The sequence below is a fragment of the Branchiostoma lanceolatum genome, chromosome 2 (assembly GCF_035083965.1).
Source record: "Branchiostoma lanceolatum isolate klBraLanc5 chromosome 2, klBraLanc5.hap2, whole genome shotgun sequence".
Taxonomy (NCBI): domain Eukaryota; kingdom Metazoa; phylum Chordata; class Leptocardii; order Amphioxiformes; family Branchiostomatidae; genus Branchiostoma; species Branchiostoma lanceolatum.
The window spans coordinates 3,946,958-3,974,947 of record NC_089723.1 but is presented as its reverse complement, the minus strand read 5'-3'; the positions used below and the strand labels follow the sequence as shown (position 1 = coordinate 3,974,947).

Here is a 27,990-nt window from a genome sequence, read left to right as displayed (position 1 = left end):
TCCCAGAAAGAAATACCCCTATGCTCATCGAAACACAGCATCGGGGTCCAGATCACAGCTTCTGTATCAGTATAGCTGGTATATCCACCCCGTCACTACCATACACAACCACTGCACCACTCTCATGGCAGCGCTCACTGTGGTCTCATCTCCACTAGCAGATCTCTACAAGGTATCCGTAACATCAGGATCAAAGTTTTAAGATTTTTTCCAGAAAACTACTGCAGAATGGAACCTATACATGTATCATGTGAACTACCTAGTATATTGGTCCTTCAGTGTAATACTGTAAATGCTGAAATGTTCGCGGTGGTTTTATGCTCACGGTTTTTGCCGTTAGTTCTTTGTCGCAAACTTAAAACCACCGCGAACAGGTGCTCCTGTTGCACTACCATTGTTTCAAACGCGAACCGAAAACCACCACAAACACTCCGTTTTCTCTCTTCAGCGAGATCAAAACCGTGCAAACTAAAATGCATTAATTTTACAGTATAACCAGCTACTGCCATGCCGCGTGCCTGCGAAGATGGTGTGTTAAACCTATAAGCCTAGGGTGGTTATACTGGCTAATATACTGATACAAATAGAGATCTTGTTACCAAATATGGAATGTAGGACCTTTGTGCAAAATCATAACCCAGTTGCGAGCGAATTAGAAGGTTATACCATTTTCATCCATTCGCTTTCAGAAAAATTTGTCAGACTGTATTTTGATAACTGCAAACTGTCTAGCTTACCATTACATGCAAGCTGACTAAATGTTTCATTTTGTTTTGACCAAAAAATGAAGTACTGTAATTGGTAATTTTCGTGGTTAGGGGAAAGTGAGCAGTTCACTGCATTTTATTTCAACGGCTAGAACAAACATCAGTCTCAAATGTTAGTGATTACATATTTGATGAAATTTTAGCGGTTTACTTGTGACTGTTAAAGTAGCTAAAATGAAGTTACCGTGAACATATCAAGAATCACAGTAGTATCGGAACAGGAGCAAAGTATAGTAATTGTATCCGGAAAATTAGTCTCTCACACACACACACAACATGGAGAAAGAATTCCTTTGATACCCCTCCCCCTGTCCTACATGTATGCCACGTATTTCCTCTCAAGGACTGAGAGTTAAGATAAAAGACATGCCACTGGGAAGTGGTATGATCATGATTAATTTCCAGACGTTTGCAAAAGTGTTGAATATTATAATCATTATATAAAAGCTATTATAATGAAAGGTCAATGAACCATGAACCGAACTGCCCTTTCTCAAATGAGTCAGGTTACAATGTATGTTTATACCGGCAATTTGTTTTTACATTTATCTATTTAAATGCATTTTTCATAATTTTCCCCCAATAAAATTCATGGTTCATAATGATATTGGTACAGTACATGTACAAAAGTATGCCAAAGCTCTTATTTAGTACTAAGATTGTTAATGGCCAGCCCTTTTCAAAATGGGAAATTCATGTACTAGTAATGCCACACCACTTTAACGTATAGCTTTGCAAATTTCGAAAGTAAATATTATGCTTATAACAGTTACAGGAAAACATTTATTAACAAATTTAAAACAAATTCCTTAAAGTCCCTGTCATAAACGTTATACTGACTGCGTACATAGTAATTGAGTCCTATTGTACGAAACACTGGAATTATAGAGTTATTCATCATGCAAATTAAGTCTCAATTTCCATGATTTGTATCTCATTGTGTGTTATTTTATATACCTCTGTCTACATGTACATGTAAGCTACCTGCATACCGAATATCAAGGAAATCTGTTATTTCTTAGTTCAGTTATCCTTGGAGTCCTTGGAAGATTTAAATGCCCCTGCAGTTCCTGGGTAAGCTGCTAGGGGGCCCAATCCTACACCACAAATCCTTCAATATACAAGCTACATGTATCTGCCAAGACCAAAGCACATCCAGGCCAATCGATACAAAAAAACTAGTCTAAGAGTTCCTCATTCCTCATACCTTCGCCGACTGATGTTAGCCTTTTCGAGTGAATGCTTATCACTCAGTATGTAAATAAGGTCCTCGATTGCATGAATTTCAAGTGATCCTTTTCTCTACACAAAACACAGCATTAAAGTAAAATCTTAGAAAAGAGGGCCATTGTAGCATTTCCTCATATATTATGTAAATGAGGCCATCATGATTTATGTCTGATAACGTCCACAAGAATGAAATCCCATCATTTTACCACTCTGGAATTATGGTATTTTGTCATAAATTATGCAATTAGGTATTCGTTTGAATAATTGATATCTATCAATATTCCTCTCTTTCTCAGTTACATGTCACGTGTTTGACTACAATGGAATGCAAGGGTTTGTATACTTTTTCACATCACAGATCCTGATTTGCATGATTCTTATACGATCATGTAAATCATCACTCAAACTATGTACATCCCTACAAATCATGACGATCCGTCATCACCTTCTTGAGTTACTAGTATTCTCTTTCAAAGTTTAAAACAAACCCATACCTATACCTACACGAGTTCTCCCAAGAGTTATAGAAATAATCACTGTAAGAATATTTTTGCTTAATTGGTATCATAACTTTTATCTTTACTACAGAAAATAAGGCAATTTGTTGGCAATGTATTTGCTTCAATTATGCCCTTATTATCTTCGCCGAGTACTTGTACTCGGAGAAGATTATGTTTTCGGTTGAAAAATCTGTTGGGTGGGTCTGAATGTATGTCAGGAGCATAACTCAAGAAAACTTCAATGAATCTTTATGATTTTTGGTAGGTGTGTAGTGGTTGTGTAAAGGAAGGTCAAGTTCGAAAATGGTTTACCTTGCGTTTTTCAATAGTACTGCAGCGGACTAAGCATTTTTTTGTGTTTGTATGTAGGCAAAAAAAGTGACGGAAACGTTGATGGATCTTCGTGATTTTTTGCAGTTGTGTAGATGTTGTAGAAACGGAGGTCAAGTTCAAAAATGGTTCCCCTGGTATTTTCCGTCGGTACTGCAGCGGGCTTTGTGTGGATGTGTATTTGTATGTCGCCAGCATAACTCGAGAAGCTGTTGATGGATCTTTATGATATTTTGTGGATGGGTAGGATTTACCGAAAGGAAGGTCAAGTTCGATAATGGGCCTTCTAGCGGGTACCAAAGGTACTGCAGCAGAGCTTCAAAATTTAGGGGCATATTTTCTGAAAGTGCTATGGTCATGATTTTTGTGTGGTAGATAGTTCATGCCACAGAAAGTAAGTTCTGTAAATTTTGGCCCCCTAGCGGCTTGTTAAGAACCGTAGTGGGTGTTTTTGTTTTGACATTCGGACATGAATAACTTGAGAATGGGTCGACAGATCGTCGTGATGTTTGGTATGTAGAGAGCTCAGATGGTGCTTTACACAATCAATGACTAATTATGCAAATAAGGAGCTAATTTGCATAATTAGTAAGGAAAGTTTGTTAACCCACTGCCTTTCAATGGGACATGGGACAGTGTCAGGTCATGTAAACAGATAGCCTTGCATAAACGTACATGTAGGTCAAATAAATAAACTATTCTCCAAACAGAGGTGTGGGTCCTGCTGGTTTTTGACGCGTTCAGTTTAAGCATTTTTGCTCAACACGGTTGGCGACCTAACGAAATAGGGACAAAATAGAAAGCCTGACTAGAAACACCTAAAAACGTGCCAGATTTATTCTATTCATATGTATTGACTGTACTATTTCATCATCACTTTCAACTTTCAACACTGCCATATCGAACCTTTGTGGCCCATATAATATCAACATACTCATATTTTTTCATGACCAGTTATAACATATATCAGCACACTCTACACATATACTAGTCCTGTACCACCAAATGATTTTAACCCTATCTTAACTGGACTCATTCGCCCAATCATAACGTCCAAATGGTATGGTGCATGATCAAATTTGCAGGGGGTGATAGGCACGTAAATATAAATCACTTTCCATAATAAGCCTTGATTATTTGGCGAAGATAATGTGTTTGTGGAACTCTAGTTTTCATAGTTGACATATCAATCAGTTTTTATCAAACCTATACCTTCCAACAGGGAGAGCGTTAGGTCGTAAGGCTGCTGTGTTTAAATGCCCGTGTGACCTCCCTGACCCTAAAACAGAGCCCTGCACCATGCAAGTAAAGTATCACATGTGTCCTCCAGGGACGTCTCACAGGGAGCCTGCTCCGGTAAACTAGGTCACCTGTCAGTGCAATTTAACCTGAATATATAGACTTAACAATAGCAAATTGAAAGGGAATTGTAGACATTTCCTTATAAATTATGTTAATGAGACCTTGTCATGCATGATTTTTGTCTGATATTGTTCACCTTTACTTAGCTTCCTAATGATACAAGAATGAAATTCCAATCATTTACTATTGTGGTATTTTCAATTATTACTTTCTTATTAATTATGCAAAATAGGTAACTATTAGCATCATTGGTATCTATCGATACCTCTCTCTTTTTCAGCTATATATGTCACATGTTTGAGAGTCCTATTTGGAAAGGCAGCAGATTTATAAACTTTCCTTGCTAATTATGCAAATTAGCTCCTGATTTGCATAATGAATATTCAATTATGTAAATCATTAATCGAGCTATCTACATACCATAAATCAAGACGATCCGTTGACCATAAGTCTAGTTATTCATGTCCAAAGGTCAAAACAAACAAATTAAAAACACCCGCTGCAGCTCCAAACAAGCCGCTAGAGGGCCCAAACGTGCACAACTTACTCCATGTGGCATGGACTATCTACCACACAAAAATCATGACCGTAGCACTTGCAGAAAATTCGACCTCAAACTTTGAAGCTACACTGCAGTACCCAAAGTACCCGCTAGGAGGCCCATCATCGAACTTGACCTTCCCCTTTAATAAATCTACCTATTTACTAAATATCATGCACAACCATCAACAGCTTCTCGAGTTATCCTGTCAACAAACAAATACGCATTCATAAACAGCCCACTGCCGTACCCCAGGAAAATGCCAGGTGACCCATTTTTGAACTTGAGCTTCGTTTTCACAATCTCTACGTACCCACCAAAAATCATGCAGATCCATCATCAATACGTCGAGTTATGTTGTCTACATACAAACACACTAACAAAAAAAGTCCACTGGAGCACTTTAGGAAAACGCCAGGTTAACCATTTTCGAACTTGACCTTCGTTTCCACAACCGCCACTTACCTACCAAAAATCAGCAAGATCCATCAAAGTTCTCTCGACTTATGATCTCGACATTCATACGGACCCACTTTACAGCTGGCGTAACCGATAACATAACCTTACCGCGAATGCATACATTCCCGGCGAAGGTAACTAGGGAACCCACTCGCACACACACACACACACACACACACACACACACACACACATACACACACACACAAAACAATATCTCTATTTTTCATGGAGATAATAAGGTACTACAATATCATAATAATACATAAGCAAAACATGTGTTACATGAAAACATGTTGAAACATGGGCAAATCCCATTAAAAAAATTCTTCGGCAATGCATTGCGGCTCAGACCCCGACAGCAGGAAACATGCAGTATATAAAATGTATAATGTATGAAGACGTCATATGTTGGGCTAGTCAATATTGCCCGATTATACATTTTGCTGTGACGGACAAACCGGTACGATGGCGCGAAACGCGGCACTGCTCTACATCTTATTCCTGGTTTTAGATCTACTTTTCTTGTCCGCGGCAGCCTTACGATGCCCTGACAGCTGTCACTTCTCCAAACGTGTATGGCCACCACTGTGGAAATTTAAAGTCGTCTGCCGTTGTCCGGATGAGAACTGGGAGGGGTCCCCCTGCAGCTGGGTTGGGTACGGAGGAACATACAGCTTCCCCGCATGTCTCGACGCCATTCCAACCGACTTCGACAAAGCCACGGTATCGATTTTCCTCAAGCATCTGCGTTCTTCTACGATTCCGGAGCGGGCTTTCCCGAACAGCCCTGAAGTGATGACCCTTTCCATCAAAGAGTCAAATGTATCCATGGTGCAGCCGGGGGCTTTCCGAGGGCTCCCATTGGTGGAAAGGTTTCACCTTGAGGACAACCGTATCTCCAGTCTTGGTATGTTGACATTCACAAAGTTTTTTTAGAGCTCCTGAATCAGATATTATAGTCAAATGGCCTGAAATTTGGTATGCGGGAGGTTGGGCATATGCACATGGGTCTTTTTCTACAGATTAAAACAACTTATTGTGTAGTACTATAGGAGTATTATTCAGGAATGGTGTAGATTTTCTAATTTTCCTGTACTAACTTAAAGGTACTTTTAATTTTTGCCATACGGCCCACCGGGCCGTATGGCTTACTGCCCGAAGACAGACTGCCCGGGCACTGCCTGCATGTTTGGACATTTATACCTGCCAAACAGGACGGCACGGCATGTACACTTTCTTCTGTGGGCCCAACATAGAAAATGCTGAACGGTTGCAAAATAGTACAATGTAGATTGATATTCAACCATGCAAACGATGTGGTAAAACAATATAAAGTTTTCCTTTAAAAGTTAATGTTTTGTAATGGACATGAATTGTTAAAAATGTCTTGCTTGTACAACACTGGGATATGTCGCAATTACTTATATATACTATCATACCAGTAGTTCACTTCGGAAAAGTCGTTCCACAAAAAGTCATGCATATATTTGGGCATTTCCGCCGGCATCCGTGGTTGTATGCCCTGTCAGATCCCCATAAATGGCCATATTACATATATTACCACAAAATTACACAAAAAGGAACTGATTTTGTTGAGAAAATGGACAAAAAGGTGACCAAAATATGCTGCCGTGTAGTGAGATTTAAACGTTAGGTACCTTTAAAAACCACATGATACAGTCCCGCCTACGTGGCTCAGTTGGTAGAACATTAGAGAGTGTACGTTTGGTGGGGACTGGAAGGTCCCCGGTTTGAACCCCGGTACAACCTTTTCTTTTCTTTTTCTATTTCTGTTTTTTTTGTTTTACTTTTTATACAAGGAGGAAATATATTTTTTTTTCTGGCATGTTCTTCATTTTTTTCTTCTTCTTCTTCTTTTGCATAATTTATGCAGGAACTTGTATATCCCATACGATAAATGCTACAGATGTCATATTTGATTTGTAGGTGCCTTTAGGAAAGGTGAATGCACCACATACATTATGCTAATAAGTCTCATTGGCATATTTTATGCTAATGAGTCTCATTGGCATATTTTATGCAGAAACTTTCATTTCATTTCTTCCAAATGCGCCCCAGTCAGCTTTTTTAAAAAGCTTTCTTGAAGCTGACTTTGAAAACAGTTTATTTCATACCAAACTTCATAAAACGGAATAAAACTTAACACTGCACATGTGCAATTTAGTTCTTTTTACAAACTATACTTCAACCATTTCATCCCCACCACAATGAGGTCATAGTCTTTTATTAGATTTTAAAGATATGCCTTGTAGGTAAAATGTATTACAAGAGGTCAGTTTTATGTGGGATATGAGAGAAGTTTACAGTACATGTAAACATTGTACCAGGTGAAGTGTAGCAGTTACTGTTGTTACTGGAGGAAAAGCAAAAAGTCTCAGTCTGAAGATGGAATAAGTGTGTTAGAAAGGATTGTATCTTCAAAATAGCCATCATGATGTTACAATGTAAATGATTTTAGTTTGTCGTGGCTTGTGGCTTTTTATTTTGAATCTACATTTGTATCTTCTCCAGACCTGAAACAAAAAAAAATGCTTATAACAATAATTATTATAATGAATTGAATACAGTATAAGTGACAAGATTATTGTAAAAGGCATTATGTGCAATACATAATAAGAAACCAGATAATCTTAGAATTAGATGGAACAACTTAGAATTCCGATAGACAACCTAGCTTTTGTTAAAAAAAAGTAAATTAGAAAGTTAGAAAGAAAGCTACCTGGTAAATGACTGGACAGGTATAACACCCTATTGCAATGATGGTGTTTTTGGTGTTTGTTACCACCATTTTGATAATCACTGTACTTTAAATCTAGAAAAATTTGTCGTGAGTGAGCTCATCACACTACAAACTTGTCATTTGCTGTGCTACAGACTGTAAATGTGAATTCAAAATACCGCAAACGAATAACGAACTTACGCCTCTAACAGTGTAATTAAATCTCTGCAAAATATTAAGTAATAATCAGTATCCTGTTTGCTTTTTTTATCCTCAGAATCTGACACCTTCCTTGGGCTTGAGAAGTTAAGAGACTTGTACCTCCAAAAGAACGCCATTTCCGTCATATCCGAGCATGCATTCCGTGGCCTGCCTCGCCTTGCCTCATTGCAGCTGAAACAGAACCGCCTGCGTTACGTGCCCGTTGATGCACTTCTGCCGCTTAAAGCACTGGTGGTTGTACACCTGGAAACAAACCGCATCACCACGATTGACAGCAGAGTCCTGCGTCTGAGTCAACACCAGAAGTTACGCCTCGTGATAACGGGCAACGAGCTGAACTGTGACGGGAATCTAACGTGGTTCATCTGCAACCTTCCAAACCTGGACCAGATTGTTGTTCCGACCATCCTGAAGTGTGCATCACCAGCTGACCTGCGCGGAACTCTCCTTGCCACCATGAGGAAGGACGTCTGTCAGACTGTCACGGACGGGTCACGACAGGGGGTCACGTCCATCACAGCGCTAGCTGAGCCTCGTACCATCAACACGAGTCTGTACAATGACACCATTACCACAGAGATGCCAGGCTCTCAGCATACGACAGGGATCCACATTGTCACTCTCCTCGATGGCCCAATCGTAACTAAAGACGATGACAGTCGCCATGTCAACACCATCATCACTGCTGTTGTTGTGCCCCTCCTTGTTGTGTTGGCATCGGTGGTTGTTGGCTACTTGTACAACTGCCGTCGTGGCACTGCTGAAACAGATGGAAGCGATAGGATTGAGCCGTACGCTGTTGTCCACTCAAACCTGGCCGGACTGCGAACATCGGACAGAAACTCAGCTGCAGTCAGGCAACCAACACCTGCCCAGGACCAGACATCAGAGGACAATGATGACATTGAGCCCTACGCTGTGTCCTACATGGATGTGTCAGGGAAGGGGAAAAACGGCAAGCTTGCACCGTACGCAACGACTTCCTTTGCTCACATCCAGGCTTCAGATCTAGAGGACAATGATGACATTGAGCCGTACGCTGTGTCATACATGGATGTGTCAGGGAAAGGGAAAAACGGCAAGCTTGCACCGTACGCAACGACTTCCTTTGCTCACATCCAGGCTTCAGATCTAGAGGACAATGATGACATTGAGCCGTACGCTGTGTCATACATTGATGTGTCATGCAAAGGGAAAAACGGTAAGCTTGCACCATACGCAACGACTTCCTTTGCTCACATCCAGGCATCAGATCTAGAGGACAATGATGACATTGAGCCCTACGCTGTGTCATACATGGATGTGTCAGGGTAAGGGAAAAACGGCAAGCTTGCACCGTACGCAACGACTTCCTTTGCTCACATCCAGGCTTCAGATCTAGAGGACAATGATGACATTGAGCCGTACGCTGTGTCATACATGGATGTGTCAGGGAAAGGGAAAAACGGCAAGCTTGCACCGTACGCGACGACTTCCTTTGCTCACATCCAGGCATCAGATCTAGAGGACAATGATGACATTGAGCCCTACGCTGTGTCCTACATGGATGTGTCAGGGAAAGGGAAAAACGGTAAGCTTGCGCCGTACGCAACGACTTCCTTTGCTCACATCCAGGCATCAGATCTAGAGGACAATGATGACATTGAGCCCTACGCTGTATCATACATGGATGTGTCAGGGAAAGGGAAAAACGGTAAGCTTGCACCATACGCAACGACTTCCTTTGCTCACATCCAGGCATCAGATCTAGAGGACAATGATGACATTGAGCCCTACGCTGTATCATACATGGATGTGTCAGGGAAAGGGAAAAACGGTAAGCTTGCGCCATACGCAACAACTACCATCAATGAAGACCATTAAGGGCCACAGCTTCAGCCATATGCAATGACCCACGATGAAGACACAGGGCCACAGCTTCAGCCATATGCAGCGACCCACGATGAAGACCCAGGGCCACTGCTTCAGCCATATGCAGTGACCCACAATGAAGACCCAGGGCCACAGCTTCAGCCATATGCAGCGACCCACGATGAAGACCCAGGGCCACAGCTTCAGCCATATGCAGTGACCCACGATGAAGACCCAGGGCCACAGCTTCAGCCATATGCAGTGACCCATGATGAAGACCCAGGGCCACAGCTTCAGCCATATTCAGTGACCCACGATGAAGACCCAGGGCCACAATTTCAGCCATATGCAGTGACCCACGATGAAGACCCAGGGCCACAGCTTCAACCATGTGCTAAAACTTGCATTGACAATCAAAAGAAAGGTGATGACCATACGATCCAGCTGAATGCAACAGTCAATGCCGACCCACCACAACCTACAAGAGGCTATGCAATGGCAGGTTATATGTCACTGACAAATACTACTAACCAACAGGCAACAAGCGTCAAACAACCAGTCAGCCAATCAGAGAGCCTGTCACTGCCAACACAGGCGAACGTCAAACCAAACTATCAGCCTTATGGTTACACGTCACTGACAAATAGCACTAACCAACGGGAAACAAACGTCAAACAACCAGACAACCATTCAGAAGGCCAGTCACTGCCAACACGGGTGAACGTCAAACCAAACAATCAGAGACGCCATGGTTATACATCACTGACAAATAGTACTAACCAACAGGCTACAAACGTTAAACAACCAGTCAGCCAATCAGAGGGCCAGTCACTACCAACACGGGAGAACGTTAGACCGAACCATGAGAGAGGCCATTGTTATACGTCACTGACAAATAGTGCTAACCAACGGGTAACAAACGTCAAACAACCAGTCAGCCAATCAGAGGGCCAGTCACTGCCAACACAGGCCAACGGCAAACCAAATTATCAGGGCCATGGTTATACGTCACTGACAAATAGTACTTACAAACAGGCAACAAACATCAAACAACCAGTCAGCCAATCAGAGGGCCAGTCACTGCCAGCACGGGAAAATGTTAAACCAAACCATGAGAGTGTCCATGGTTATACGTCACTGACAAATAGTACTAACCAACAGGCGACAAACGTCAAACAACCAGTCAGCCAATCAGAGGGCCAGTCACTGCCAACACAGGCAAACGTTAAACCGAATCATCAGCACCATGGTTATACATCATGTAACATGACAGATGATCACTACGCCCTGATAACAGATCCATGTGGGTGGCTAGACTGTGATATTATACACAATGCCCATGTCCTCCTCAAGAGAGTCAACCCATCTATGGATGGGTTACAGAGAGCAACTCTTGGACCTTGGCGCAATTTTGCAAGAGTCAGAAATCCCTTCATCCAAATTCTGCACACCGGAAGAGACCACTGGGTGTGCTGCAGCACTGTAAAGAGTAATGATGGACTTGTAGACTTATATGACAGTCTCTTTCACGACATCATTCAAGCTGAGATTGAAGAGCAAGTCAAATGTTTAGTTGGTGAAGACAAGTATGTAGGTCTTCGGGTTGTTGCTGTTCAACAACAACCAAATTCATCAGATTGTGGAGTATTTTCAATTGCATTTGCCACCTGCCTAGCATATGGAATTCTCCCTCAGTCCGTGCGATTTAAGGAGACAGAAATGAGGGCTCATTTGGCTTGTTGCTTCAAGAATAAAAAGCTGGAACTGTTCCCAACATATTGACTGCTCAAATTCAGTCACATCAATATATGATCACACTGAAAACACCATCCCTGTCCCTGGTGCTGAAGGTACAAAACAGCTCATGGACAGTCTGTGAGTTAGGACAGCACATCAATGTTAACAGTGACCAGGGGGCATTCATGCTCCGATCAACAACCAAAATTGGAGATATACAAGGCAGTGAAGCACATATTGTGCAAAGTACAAATTAGGTCAGTAGAAATTTTCAAAATATAGCAAAAGTGGAAGCACTTTTTGGCTCTTTCAGACATGCACAACCTGCTACCCTAAGACTCCATTTTACTGTTATACAATGACAGCTCTTATTTGTTTTTGAAATTCATTTTCACGTGACTATGTATACTATTGACAATATTATGATGGAGTTTAATATATAAACTGTGGACATTTTTTGTAAGTTGTATCCTAGGAATCAAGATGTATAATGTGCAAATGTGATGATTTTTTGTGTGTGTAGTGCAGCTGAATTGAATAAAATGTGCTCTTTTAATGTTATTCTATGTGTGCTCCATCATTTTGTAATAATTTTTGACAATAATGTGTCTTAACTTTGCATTACATGCTGCTGCATAAGTTTAGTACTAAGGAAAGGAAAGTGATCTCGAACCAGTTTAGCTCAAATGAACAGATGAGCAAATTTTCCACTGGTCATGACAGAGAAGACAGACGCTATGTGCAGTATTTACAGGTTCATAATACCGGGTAAATTCCCCTGGCTTTTTTTCAACAAGCACAATAAACAGTGGACCACGGCTTAACGTCCCGTCCTATAAGGACTGCAACCCTTTCCGGTAGCGTGCATGTCGGGTGAGCGACACAGCCGGGATCGAACCCGGGGCTTCTAGTTCCAGAGGCAAGATCGCTAACCACTGAAAACACCATCCCTGTCCCTTAAGATCACACTGAAAGCACCATCCTTGTCCCTGGTGCTGAAGGTATATCATACTGAATACACCACCCGTCACTGGTGCTGAGAGTATATCACACTGAAAACACCATTCCTGTCCCTGGTGCTGAAGGTAATTCACACTGAAAACACAACCCTGTCCCCTAAGATTACACTGAAAACACCACCCCTGTCCCTGGTGCTGAAGGTATATCACACTGAAAACACCATCCCTGCCCCTTATATGTTGCTTCTTTGGCAGACCAACAGTCCTCTGGCATCCTTCTATTTGGCCAGTTTCTACTGTTGAGTTGATAAAGGCACTAGCTAGGAGAGCAAGGAATGAGGTCTTGACTCAGTGCTTGCCTGGTGAGAAGTGCTGTAGATGGACAGATGTCCACCCCCTTTATTACAAACCAATCAGTAACAGATGTCTGGTGTCTCTGACCACCAGGGATAGACTGCTCGTCTTCCTGTTGTAATTACAGTAACATCTTGCACACTAAATGTCTCTACGACAATACTCCCCCGTACACTTAGAAGTGGTCCCCACTTCTTTAAAATAACTATTGATGTATGCTCTAAGTATGACAGGTAAAACAGTTGAAAACAGAGAGGGCGGACACAATAATATGAGCAGAGATGGTAAGATAAACATTGCAAGGCCATAAACGGGCGCGGGTGTGACAAATAATGGACTTCTTCCTGTCATTACAGCTAAACAATGATGATATGGTGGGAAAACAGCGGGTCACTATTTTTACATGTGTTTGCCATCGCTGCTCTAGCGACAAGCTGGTGGGAATATATTTGACAGACCACTGCATAGAAAACCGTCGGGAGCACAAACAGATGGAGAACAATTGTATTTTTACACGTTACATAGCACAGTAACATTTCCCAAGCAGGGCAGATTGATCCGAGGCCATGTAGCTACAACATGAACGTCTCAAGGAATCAAAGAATTTGTACTTCCAGCAAAAATAGGGTAGGCCCGTAGGCAATCGTTCTACTAGTATCTAGTTAGGCAAGCACATACAAGTTCAACATCAACATACAAAACAAAAAGGTTTGATAAGGCGTAATCGTTACCCGTAGGCGTACGAAAATGGACCAGGTCAACACCTAACTGTTACATACAATTCGTGTACCGTACCTTACTCAGAACCACAAAAGTTCGTAGGTCTTATCTTACGCGGCAAAAGTTCAGTGGTCTTCCTGGAGCAAGGGAGAATTTCTTTAAAAGTTCGCAGTGAGGATCGCACGGGTCACGTCAGGTCGCAAAGTTCAGATGTTGTCATGAACAGCAGAGTCTTAGCGGCAAGCTTCGGTGATATGGCGTAGCGGGGTTCTCATGCCGGGGTCGGCAGTCGACGATCGGCGGCGCGAGGCTCAGCGAGGCTTCCACGGTCCGGGGTCTGTGACGGGTCGGCGAGGCTGCAGCGTGGCCGGCTGACGGTCACAGGTAGGTAGGGTGGCCGTGGAGGGTTGCAGGCAGTTGCGGCACGGGGTGGCATCGTCGATGGCTCCTCAGTCGGGGCGGGTGGGTTGACTGCAGGGAGACGGCAGCGTGGTCTGCACACGTGGCGGCCGGCGGCTCTGGCTTTAGCGACGGCAGGCAGAGATGGCTGGGAACATGGCAGGCGTGGACGGCTGGCCAGCTGGTTTAGAGGACAGCATGCGGGCGTGTTGTACGGTCTAGCTGGGTCTGTTGGCGGTGCGAGACGGCGGTAGGCAGGCAGACTACATCTAAACGGACGGCCGGGCGAGGCGGCAGGCTGGGGTCGGCGGTCGACGTGGCACGGCTGCAGGCGTACCATCACAGCACGGGCGGTGATCGCTCGGGGAGCCGATGGTCTCATCACCGGGCGATACAGGAGGCATGGTAGCGGGCCAAGGCTTTAAGATGGCGTCTTAGCGCAGGTTCGGCCGCTCGGAAGCGGCAACACACCGCTTGCCACCAGTGTTGAGTTGATAAAGGCACTAGCTAGGAGAGCAAGGAATGAGGTCTTGACTCAGTGCTTGCCTGGTGAGAAGTGCTGTAGATGGACAGATGTCCACCCCCTTTATTACAAACCAATCAGTAACAGATGTCTGGTGTCTCTGACCACCAGCTGCAGGGATAGACTGCTCGTCTTCCTGTTGTAATTACAGTAACATCTTGCACACTAAATGTCTCTACGACACTACTATCTTTCCAGCAACTTGTGAAGCCTGGTAGAGGCTCGTCTTTATCAAGGAATGAGCAATCCACCACTTCTTCGAGATCACGTTATTCAGAATAGTGAATCGGTGAGCAGTGGATCATAAGATAATAATAATACTACAGAGAATTTCTGTTGCCCCCCTTCTGACTAAACACCTAGGCCTTTTGGCGTAACACACCAGTTCCTGTTCTGTATCTATATATTGTATAACTGCCCTTCAGCATAACATACTTACTAGCATCTATAACTGTTTTGCCGGTGTAACTGCCTTTCAGCATAACAAACCAGCTTCTGTGTCTGTGTAGCCACTATAAACGCCTCTCAGCATATACCACACCAGCTTCGCAGGCATGCAACGCGGAGGCAGTGTTTATATTGCGCTGAACGACTAATGTCACAACTGACCTTAAAAGTTTGCAAATTATTATGCGCAAGTAGTAGCGCAACCGCGCTGTTTCGCCATCTGGATCGAATCTTGTGGATCCTGGGGCCCGAGATTGATCCTAGGGGTCGACTCCAGCTTGGACATGTTGTAAAGGATTGCATTCATAATTTCAGATGCTGACGTAAAGCCAGCGGCCCCGTGTATGAGATAGCTTCGGGCATAAGCCTCAAGTATCAAACGAGAACATGTTCTTGAAAGCATGGCTAATGTCTTAATTTCTTGTTCTTTTCAAGGTGTTTAAGAAGGGATTTCACAAGAAGAAGAAGAAGGGAGATGAGGGAGAAGGTACAGGCAGACAGAACACACAGTGGCTACATTTCCTGTACCCTGGTTTATTTGGGCAGTTAGGAAGGTACATTGTATAGTGTTGGGAGCTTGTCATTTGTGTGCTTTTTGTAGACTTTTTCACCTTTGTCTGTTTTTAGATGTCTTTTTCTAGCAATCTTCTAAAAGCTTTGTAAGTGTGTTCTTATATAATTGATTCTGGTAATTTCATTTCATCTGCTGAACGTCCATTTTAAATCAGACCATAAATTTTAGATGATAAACTAAAGATATGCTTTCTTATATTTTCATATTTTGTGTCATGGTTCCTGTTTCCATGACCTGACCGTTAAGAGGGCAGCTTTTGTCCAGCTGTCCACATGCACACATTGTAGGGTGTAGTTAAAATTTTATTTGTAAAAGTCACATGAAGATGAATAATGTTATATTTGAATAATCTTTTGGACCCTCACCTACATGTATGATGCTTTCAGTTTCCATGAGTTGACTATAAAGCACTGTGGTCTCTGTCCAACCGTCAACATTAACACATTGTACGACGCAGTTTTGATTTAACTTTAATTTGTAAAAGTCACATGGTAATTAATAATCCATTTTATTATTTTAAAAAAATGATATTTTGTATCCTGGTTGCAGTTTCCATGAGCTGACCATTAAGCAGGCGGCGTATGTCCAGCTGAAGCTTCTGTGTAGCCAGCCGGCGCCAGACTGGGCCATGCTGCTGCACCTCCTCATCATGGGGGGTTGTCAGGCTCCCGTTCTACTACTCACACAAACAGGTCAGTGGGCTTTGTAAAATAAAGGAAATATTTTAATTACTCTATTACTCTAAGATTTGTGAAATTGCAAGCTGAAAAAAAAAACATTTCTTTTTTCAATTCAAATTAAAAAAAAGTTTCAGTAAATAACTGTACCTAGTACATGACTTTGCTGCTGCACCTCCTCATTATGGGGGTTTGTCAGGCTCCTGTTCTACTACTCACCCCAACAGGTCAGTGGGATATCGTAGTTTTCTTATACACAATTATTATATATATTGCTATATGTAGCTGATCTACAAAATGTAGGTCATGACTATCAGAAACTAATGTTACTCTCACTGTTACCTGCAAAGTTGCCAGCTGGAAAACATTTATCATTTTTCAATTTTGAAAAACATTCAGCAAACACTGCAAAGTCACAGTTGCTATTATGATAAAATTATGTACATGTGCATTTATGCTGCTGTAGGCTTCTCAACTTGAGGAAGCTGTGAGAAGTCGTAAGAATGGACTTGATATAATGATGGTTATTTGAAGTTCTGCTGCAGTACCTTAGAAAGCCACTAGGAGGCCATTATCAAACTTAACCTTTGTTTTCCCGTTCTGTTAAGATGTATATATACCCACCTACATTGTACCAAATATCATTAGGATCCATCCTTTTAAGTTATGCTATTCACACACTTAGTGAAGGTAGATATATATGAAAGCAGTAGTGTCCCATGAGTTGTATTCTTTGTGTAGGTTTGAAAGAGACAGTACACAGTGCTGACAACAGTCCCAGCGCTACTCCTGCATGTGGAAAACTGCACTGTCAGCTGAACAGCTGTGCACAGGTAGGAACAGCAGAGGGGTCAACCGTGCTGCAGTCTGTGGTAGAGGTCATGCTGTGCTGTCCCCAGTACCCTTCAGTGCTGTCCAAAGTGCTGTTACCTGTGATAGACAGGTGAGTAGCTGTTATGTTGTCCAGTGCGTGTTAATGTGTGTTGCGGTCAATATCAGGTTTGATGTTTGGCTAAACTCTTCTTCTGAATCCATATCTATTTGAATTCATCTATCAGTGATTCCTTCAGTTTGACAACTGGATTTCGCGGGAAACATATTAACCACATAAAAGAAGAAGAATTAAAAAGACACTGGTTGTAATAAGTTAGATACATTTGCAATGATAAAAGTTGAAGTCACTACAAGGGTCATCAATGTGACTAATATGAACACCAGTTGTGCATGATTTTATATAGGTCAGAAAATTGTACACTCAGATGTAATTTAGACAGAAAGTTGAATTTTTTTTGTTACATGATGCTTGAACTTTAAAGTGCCATTTCCATGTCTGTTTCCAGACTGGAGGGCTGGGAGTTTTTCGAGGTGTCCATGTTTGCTGAAAGGTTGGAAAAGGTAGGAGCATGTTTTAACATGTGAAGAAGCATCTATTTATTAGGAAGAGGGTTGGATGTATGCAATTTTTTTCTTCAAAATTTTGTCAACGATTTGCCCCAACTTGTATAATATTTTACATCATACAAGTCATGCGCATTGCCTTATCCTCTCAAACTTCAAGCCATCCCCATACTTATTTCCACTACTTCTTGTTAAGGCTAATCTCTATTTTCTGCTCCCAGATGCCCCTGTGGTGCAAGTGCCTGGTTGATGCAGTCCAGCCTATCATCAAAAGGTAAGACTAGTATATTAAGTGCATACAGTCTAGCTAGCTAGCTCAGCTACACAAAACTACAATGTGATTCTTCAAGATACCCCTTTTGGGAACATCAGTGGTTCGCAGCAATTACTGTTGATTTTGTGTAACTTTTTATCGATCAGCTACATTTTGTGTTTGGCACTGATTGAGGCTGATTATGTTTCCCTGGTATTCTGTTGGCTGTAGTGTTGTGATGTGTGCAGTCGACTATGTCGCTGACCACCTGGGGAAGCCTGCCCCTCCCAACATGGCCGCCGCCCTGTCTGCGCTGCCCTGTGGCTGCAGGGCTGCAAGAGGGGACGACAGCGAGGAGGAGGAGAAGGCTATGAGTAAGTCATCATCATCATCATCTACAACCAGCTCAGAAAAGAACAAGAAATAGTGACATGCCTTCAAGTATCAGACTTATCAACCTACATATAAAGATTGATGTGTTCAAGCTATCTTAGAGTGGAACTCGTTACTGTCAAGTACAATGTACTGTAGAGGCATTTTCGTTAGATAACTTTAAACAATGCATGCAGTTACTAATAGATAATTGCAATGGTTGGATATGACAGGTTGTTCGGTTTAAAATAATTAGCTGCATGTTGGCGCTCAGATGCCGTGCCGCATGCCTGTGACGCTGGTGTGTTATGCCAAATGGCAGTTCCAGCTGTACATGTGCTGTATATATAGATGCAGAATGATGCATATACTGGTTTCTGCATCTGCATTTGTTGAAACGTCCTGCAGCTGCATTCAGTCTTAACTTAAAGTTTCTTCATCCTCTATTCTACTGTGTCTTGCATCTTGGAGTTAGATTTTCTTTTCTGTTGTAGGAGGACCTAGCCGTCAGAGTGCTTCAGTTCTGCTTTCAGTGTGCTTTGCATATTTTGCAGTGTGGTACTCTGTCACATGTAGTGTTAATCTTTTTCCGGTGATATCAATTTTGAAAGTTTTCTGCCATTTTCCTGCAGGTACGAAAGTGGTGCTGACTCGAGCCTTGGCCTGCCTGCTGTCTGCCCTGATGGAAACTGTACAGACAATACCTACTGCAGTACAACTCTTCTGTAAACAACTGCAAGGCAGGTGGTCTTTAGTTTAGTCAGACCCTTAGGCCACACCAATTTTATTTCTTGGTTAACGGATTTTTAAAAAAGATGCTGAATTCCAAAATCAACATGAAAACAGAATCTCAGAGGAAAGTCTGTGTTTTGGTGCACACAGTTTCAGGATGTGAACAGGGTCAGGTACAAGTTATCACCCCAGCCTTCTGTTTTCATGATTTTTTGTGTGCTTAAATAAGAAAAGCAGCATTAACCAAGAAATTAGATTAGAGTGGCCTTATAGTGCGATGGTGTAACTGGTGCAATGGCCTAGTTAGTAGAGGGTTCACCTTGCACACGATAGGTAGTGAGTTCCATCCCCGGCCGGGTCATACCAAAGACTTTAAAAATGGTACAAACTACTTTCTCCGCTTAGCACTCAACATTTTGGAAAGAGTATCATGGTAGTAAAATACACATCTCTACCGGCGGACTAGACCCCTGCTGTAGTGACTTGCAAAAAGGTATGACCAAAGGGCTACAGAAATGGAGATGGGCACCACCTGTATGAATCTTATCAAGATGCCTGGGTCACTTTTAACTTCAACTTGTAGTGCCTATATATATAGTGGCACATAGGGCAGCAAGTTGCCTTGATGTTTTAGTAGCAGCTTGATATATTCTTACTGGGAGGGGTTGCTAGTAGCCTGAGTACCAGCCTCCATAGTGACTACTGGCTCAATTCTTGTCGCTTGCTTGTGATAGTTTGTGCTATTCTTTCATTGAAAAAGGATTGTTTCAGCTAGAATTAGAAACCCTGCAGGATTTGTGATTCCACAATTACATCATGCCGTTACATTCATTCATGTGTTTTGTATCATTCCTATATAAGATCTAAAGTTTTGATTCTTTAGCTAAACAGTATGTGTTGTACATATATATAATTGCTTCCATCCATGGTTGTTATTTCTCTGTTCCAGACAAGCTAATTGAGAAAGAGATTCAGACAGCTCACAGCAGTGTGGGGTTGCAGGTGAGCAGACACTATAATAGTCTCTACCAGACTAACCACACCGGATATACAAAGACTTAGTCATGATTGTATAGGGAGAATATTTACCAGGGGAGTTTGGACATCAAGGGTTTCATCCGCAGGTGCAGTTACCTAGGATTGCAGATTTGACCCTCTCTGCGTAGCCGACTCCCTTAGCATACAATTCACTCTATTTGGCCGATTTCTACTATTTTCCCAGTGATCCGCGGGGCCTGGTAGAGGCTAAGCAGACACTAACAAAAACAAGTGCATGATTGTACAGAAATGATAACCTTAAAGTGCTTTGACACAAGAAAAGTCATATTTGACATGCTTCTAACAGCCCTTCCACAGGTCAGACCAATAATGACAGCAAGAGATTGTATAACAGTCAATTTCTTCATCTGGTCAGTCCTATATTTTGGCTGCTTTTGGCTGCCTTCATCAGTATGTATTACACTCTGCTACTCATTGACACAAGGCAAAAAGCAGCCAAAGTGTTGAGGAGGAAGTTAACTGCAGTTGTCCTGTAATTCTGTATGTCATGAACTTTGTTTGAACATTAAGATCATAGTTCAATTTCAAAGAAGGATTTAACTTTGCTCCAACACTGTAAGTTCTTCGGGAATCAAAATTTAACTGTGAATACTTATTGTCAGACTGTTACATGTATATGCATGTTTCTCTGACTCACCTTCAATGCTGTTTGCAGCTGCTGGCAGGTGCGCTGTACCTGGCTCTACACAACCAGGTGCAGCTGGAACAGTGGGCCGGCCACACCATGAAGCAGACCATCAAGGACAACCTGTCTCTACTGGGACTGTGTGCCTACCATGTGCTCACTGCCACTGTAGCAAGTAAGTTACTGTTACTGTAACTTACAGTAACATTACAATTCAATGTGGCTTTCACAAGACTGAGTACAGTGTACAATGTAGCAGACAAATGCATGCTTTGCCTGTATAAGTAAGTTAAGTACATGTAAGTTACTGTTGCAGTTATTTAAGTTTACAACGTAGCTGTGGCAAGTATGTCTACAATATAGCTGAGAAATGCTGTGCCTACATGTGTGCTTACCATGCTTATATATATACAGCCACTGTGGCATTGAGTAAAATTAACTTACTGTTACATTAAGTAAGCTACTGTTGTGGTTACAATCATTGACAGCAAGTCTACAATGTAGCTTAGAATAGCTGGGACTGTTAGCCAAGTGCATAAACATGAAGTGTATTCCCAGGTAATGATGAAACTCAAAGGTTGAAAATTACATTGGAGAAGACTACTAGCTTTAAAAATGCAGCGGAATGCATGTACATGTAAATTATGTTTTCTGACTTTTAGGCAGTAAGGGCAACATGCCTCGTCTTGCCTATACCTTCATGAGGAAGCATGGCAGCTGGTTGACTGAACAGATAGACAACATCGTGGAGTCTGTGTCCAATGTGTAAGTATTGATTAATGAGACCATTCCACTTTGAACAATTGTTTAAAGCAAGGAAAGATAATGGGGGTGAGAGTTAAGATGGGAGAAAAGCTATACCAGAAAAGCCATAGGAAGGGAAACATTTAATAGTATATTAAAAAGTAATAATAGAGAAGAAAAAGAAGCGCAGTGTTGTTGATTTTTTTGAAATGGTGTTACTCTTTATCAAGATGTATACGGTATACACATTTGTGGTAAGTACATGCTATTATCGGACTTTTGTTTCATTTAATACTGTTGTCTCATGATCATACAAGGTGCCATGAATGTGCAAATTACATGCAGGTAATGTGCATTAATTTTCCAAATTACATGCAAGTGATGTGCAGTATCTCCTAAAAACACTTTACACTAAAGTCTTACAGATATTGATATCTTAAGGCTTGCCTGGCCCATAGTGCTAAATACTAACTTAAGTCGATACATGTTGTTTGTTTGCAGGTCTGTAGAGGAAGGCTCCAGTGCTGCAGTGCTGGAAGGTGGTAATCTGGAGTTCCTACAGCTCTTCATGTCTACCCTGGCTCATAACATCCTACAGGAACCTCAGGGTCAGTAATGTCCAGTGGATTACTGAGTGGTTTTGTGGTTGTCGGCTTAGACTCTAAAGGTTCTGGGTTCAAATCCCTAGTAGGTCAAAATGTTGTGCACCTACTTTGACTCTCTAAGACTTTAAGTAAGAGGTGAAAATGAATACCTGTAGCTTTGGTTGGGACGTAAAGAGGTCCTATGTTTAAGGAGAGCCACACCTTGTAAAGAATCCAGCGATAACAGTAGGGGTCCATCCTGGTGAAAATGAGTACAAAGCATTGGTTAGGGGTGTCCTCTCGGATGGGAAGTAAAGAGGCCCTATATGAAGGTTTGAGGAGAGCCGCACTTTGAGCATTGTAAAGAATTCACTGTACTTTTATATATATATATCAGGTGTATTTGCAGCCAGTGCCACAGGCAGGTACCCAATGTGTAGGGTAATGAGGCTGTTTAACGTGTTCGAGGCACCTCCTCGAGCACGGGACCCCCGTTTTACGTCCCTCCCGGAAGACGATTTCGTGGAAAGCTTCGTGAGGCTACAGCAATCCGGACGTCCTTGGTTGGTCTCCCATCCAAGCACTGTCCGGACCGCGCGTTGCTTAACTTCCGAGATCGAGGGATCGGGTGTATCCAACGCGCCACGCGGCCGTAGCTATTATTGATAAGAGTAGAGGCCTTTTCCTGGTGTGAGTGGATCAGGCCTTACAGTCTGATGTGCTTAGTGTTAAGAGATTTATGCACAATTGTGAAGTAATTTGTTACAAAACATTTCAAAGGGAAATACCCTGGCTGCACACAGAGTGACAGACTACATGTACAGTACTGATTGCGTTACAATTAACGGATATCGCGATAGCGTCGCGTTATCGTCGCGTTACCGTCGCGATATCGTCGCGATAGTATCGCGTTACGGCAACGCGTTATTAACGCATTTGGGGCGGGTGAGTTTTGTCCGAGCCTCTTGATTAGCTATGCGCGATAACGCAAGTTATCGGGGTCGTTACCCATTCATATGCGCCGGCGGCGACATCACTTAAACAGTGCCCCGCCTACCCAGCGGGCCTCTGTCGGCGGTGTAGCCAAGGAGCCTTTGTCAAGTATTTTCAGCAGATGCTCGTAATTTCGGTTTTTAAATAATCCTATTTCTAGTTTTTAAGTTCCGAGCAGGTTCTCCTGAACGTTGACAAAATCAGTCGATCGCAGTGAAAGCGGCGTTCTAGCCAGGTCAAGTGGATGTTTGGACCTTGGAACATGGGCGGCTGACCGTCTATGATGTTGATAAAATAGAAACACTGTGGTAATAAAATGTTTTCATGTATCAGATCAAGGATAAGACCAGATCAGAAAATCTGGTAGCGCAAGTTTTCATACAACGGCGTGTGCCTCCGACCACCGCGACATGCGATTTCTGGGCTGCTACCGTGCAAGGCGCGCTTGCTAGTCCGCCCGGTCAAAGGTTTCCGCTTCACCGGTGGCAGTTTCTGGAATCCCATGGCGATAGACGCTTGCTTGATTGTCTTGCTTTTGTTTTTAGAAGACATGTTGTGATTATAATCGTATGCTAGTAATATACTGACATAACGCGGTACGCATCCACTAGAATAGACTAGAGTTTCTTCACAAGACGTGGTATGAAGTCACGCGGCCGAAAAATTACGTTCATTCTACTCTACTCTACTCTACATTGTTGTAGAGTTTGAATTGTCTTTATTTACGTTCAGTTACACCACCAGGCGGCAGGGCGAGAAATACTAGTCCTGTGTCTGTTTTGAAAGCATATGGCCTCAAAAAAACTTACATAAGTCATAGTGTATTCCTTTCTGCATGTTCTGTGTACGATTTTTGTGAGTGCCGCGCTGTATCGCAGCGCACTTCCGGGATAGGAAAACAAACCCGCGTAACCTGCGTATGCAAATTTTGACCTAGATTTATCCAATCGCTGGTCAAAAAAACACGCCTGGTGAAAAATGAAATCTGAGCGCGCTCCTTGAAGTGGAAACCATGGTGGTTTCGTCAAGATTGAAACCTCCTTGGTGAAGCCAAGCACATTTATCAACCTTTAATTTATTGAAGCAAAAATGGAACCCTATGAATTTGCAGTTTCGACGGTCGAGCCGCATGTTTCAATTTTAGTTTTTAAATGTAGTTGGCCCACCCAGTAGCAGTCAAATTCTAAACGTGATGTTCTGCTACTAACAGTAGTACAACAAATCCTTCTAACAGTTACATGATTTTTGATTCACAACTTGCATTCTTGATCAGTGAGTCTTTCATTGAATGTTTTCTTCACCCTCTTTTTTTTTTTTAGGAAAGAACAACCTCACCCATTTGTTCAATGTCATCAAGGCAAACCAGGTATTGATCGACATTTACATTTATTTTACAACCTTGTCCCTGGTAGTGTACCCCAAATCTTGCATTTTGTAGGAAGAGAGGAAAAAAATGAACGAGTGCTTTTCAAACAATATTCACAGAGTTAACTAAAGGAGATCTACTTTAGAAGAGGCCTAGAAGGAATTTAGGTTCACTTTATCCTGCACCAAGCTAATTTTGATGATTGTACTATGTCAGGTATGACTTGAAAATGATTCATCTTGCAAGCCTTATTCAAGAAGGAGTCTAACCCCATTTCAGAACCACATTAGACATTTTTTTTTTAAATTTAGTTTCATATTCACTCACTTTATGCTTGTACATTAATTATCATTAGCCATGTTCACTTGCAATTAGCCTACCGGCATAGATTTGCAATAAACTTTAGATTTTCAACAATATTTTTTTTGTCCAAACCTTGCAGCAGTGGTTCCAGGTACAGTTGGGGATCCCACCACTGCTGGGGAAGGATGACCTCCCACAGGTCGTGCCCTTTGAACCCAACCCTGGTTCAGGGGATCAGGGCATGACCTTTGACCCCCAGCTGGAGTTCAACAGCATAGAGGACTGTAGCATCGATCAGGTATGATGTCATTAACAGCTGTCAATGACCTGCTAGTTCCACTTGTCGCCATTATTGACTTTCATTGTCTGTAAATACTTTAATTTCTATACATTTTTTCATGTTGCAATTAGCCCTCAGACAAGAACTTGCAAATACATGTAGATACATTGTAGAATACAACACGGGGTATTCCGTATCACCCAAGGTACCAGCCCGACCGCGGGAGGGCTGGAACCGAGAGTGATGTGGAATACACCATGTTGTATTTCATTTATGTCATACCCACCCGAGAAAACACATTTCAATGCGAAATGCGCCAGAAGTTGAAAAAAGTTGGTGTCCTCGAACAAAAACAACTACCAAATCCAGTATTCGAATTTTTGATAGCGGCCCATTCGAAATGCCTTCTAAATATTCTATGGAATCCTGTATGTGTGATAACCCAAAATTATCACCCGGTCCGGAACACCCGTGTGGAACGTTTTCGCTGCCCAGGTATGGCATAAAACTCCTTATTATTGCTTCAGAACATCCTGTTGGAGTTTCCCTGGGACTGGGCTGAGCTGCTGCAGAGTGACCTGGGACTGAGTGAGCCCGGCTTCACCACCCTTCTGCAGCACAGGTCTGTCATAGTGTTTACTCTTTGCCTCGACCATTGTCGACCTTTATGAACTACCATTGTCCTTAAAGTACTGTAAATACAGAAATGTAAGCCCGACGATTCTACATGTAGCTGCAATATTAACGTCAACTTCCATGATTCTGCTGAGTAAATAAAGCCTGACACATTTCACAAACAGTGTTTTTGAGGCCTTCTCTAGAATGTCTTCAACACCTGGATATCTAAAGTGTGCACACCTCAGGGATTACTGATGCTACACTAGTTACTCTAAAGTAAATCTCTTTTCAAATACACTTTTTTTTTCAATGTCAGTTGTAGTAACTTTAGGGTACCCAAAAGAATTATAAGACTTTACAGAATGTTTTTAGATAATGAAATAAACTGGTTTGCTACTGTTACTTTTACCCCAGGTGTGACATCACGGACGAGTCGTGTCTGGGAACGGACAAGGAGAAGAGACACGTCGCAACGCTGAGGGGCAAGTTTGGCCTGGAACAGACTTCATCCATGTGATAGCAGGGCATATGCCTATACCAGGTTGCTGGAAAAATCATAAAAAGTGGCCAGATAAATAATATGCCAGATAAATTAGTCCGCTATAGAAGACACATCCATGAATAGTTTCATTGAATAGAAAGACTCTTTTTTACACAACCAAAATATTTATTCCACCGCCGTTTCGGTGACCATCTGTCACCTTCTCTACTATAGAAGTTACAGTTTGCGACCTCTAGATCCCTGTAGATGGCAAATGGTTCCTTAACCTCCGTAACCGACTCCCTTAGCACACTATTCACTCTATTTGGCCAATTTCTACTATTTTTCCAGCCACCCCCGGGCCTGGTAGAGGCTCAGTCATAGAGTACATGACCCATACAGCACCTCCAACAGAACTGCAAACTTGGTCCAACATTCACAAACAGTGACCTATGAGAGGCTAGACAGACAGCCTTCAATGGATACAGAACTAAAGCGACAAGATATGATGATAATAGTAGTCTGCAGATTCTTGCATTTCCCATCTCTTCACCACAAGCTTCCAGGCCACAAAATCTATTGTTTCCCTGGTTCTTGTTTACTTTAGAGCAAAGATCAGACAAGAGAAGTTTTTGAAACAGATGGCCAAGAGAAAAACTTAAACATATTACATGTATATGACTTTATCCATTCCGTAAAGCTGTATGCATGCACCAAGGCATAAATAGACCTTCAGCTTCAGCGTTCATTGAGCTTTTTCAGATGTAGTTTTTCTGTATCTTACATGTAGGTTTATGGAATGTGCAATACGATGTACGTACTGTTATGTGTTACAGAGACTTCTATTTTCCGATGTCTGTGTGTGTGTAAATTTATAGAAAAATATATTAAGATGTAAATTGTTTGTTTTCTGTGCTATGTCATTTGACTGCAGAGCTATGTATGATTGTGCTGTGTCTATGTGTGTAAATTCATAGATGTATATTCATAATTTTTATGTAAACTGTTGTTTTTCTGTGCTATGTTTTTAAACATTTAACTGCAGAGGTATATATGTATGTGAATAAAGTATGACTCCAGTCAAACGGCCGACTGTGTTTTTGTTACCAATTTGTTCATTGGTGCTGAAATGGGGGGTCCGTTTCATTTGTAAAGATTGTTGACTGAATGTTGAGTAATCACAACAAAGCTTACCGGCTTACTTTGGGATATAGCAGAGATATCCCAGTTAGCAGTTAGTTTGTTTGTTTGTATTGCATACCCGGTAAACCACCTCATGGCGTAACACACCAGGTCTGTACTGAACAGTACAAGCGGCATATCTGGACAGATTTATTTGATCCACTCACACGGGGAAGGACCCCTACTCTTTTTTCGATAAGTGTGGTGGGTTCTTTTAAATGCTCGAGGTGTGGTTCTCCTCAAACACGGGACTTCCGTTTAACGTCTTATCCGAGGGACGTCCCTAATCGAAGCTAGGTAGCCATTTTAACCTGAGTGTAGCGAGGAAAGTCATGTTAAGTGCCTTTCCCAAGGGCACAAATCAGGGGACCCTAAAAGGGGACCCCGGATTCGAACCTAGTACCTGCAGGGGTTCTGGGCCAAAACCCACCGCGATACCATGTGCCACCAGTTGTTCTACATAGTGTAATTGACGTGGTTTACTTTGTATTTAGATGTAGTTAGATATCAAATTTCTGTTACCACTGTAACTATTCTTCTGCTTGTCCCCATGACCTGTACTTAGCTCATCAGAGCATAAACGTGCAATAAAGATCTTTCATTCA

General features: G+C 42.1%; 1 protein-coding gene across 1 annotated transcript; it reads left to right on the top strand.

Moving 5' to 3' along the window:
- Positions 1-65: 65 nt before the first annotated feature.
- On the top strand, positions 66-27,990 carry LOC136426585 (uncharacterized protein KIAA0825-like). Its single transcript, XM_066415256.1, has 16 exons — positions 66-172; positions 15,580-15,698; positions 16,268-16,410; positions 17,137-17,338; positions 17,736-17,790; positions 18,015-18,067; positions 18,278-18,420; positions 19,051-19,158; positions 20,100-20,152; positions 20,865-21,009; positions 21,497-21,599; positions 22,080-22,186; positions 24,475-24,521; positions 24,964-25,122; positions 25,632-25,726; positions 26,137-27,990. The coding sequence occupies exons 1-16, from the start codon at positions 125-127 to the stop codon at positions 26,237-26,239; spliced, it is 1,683 nt and encodes a 560-aa protein (XP_066271353.1). The 5' UTR covers positions 66-124; the 3' UTR covers positions 26,240-27,990.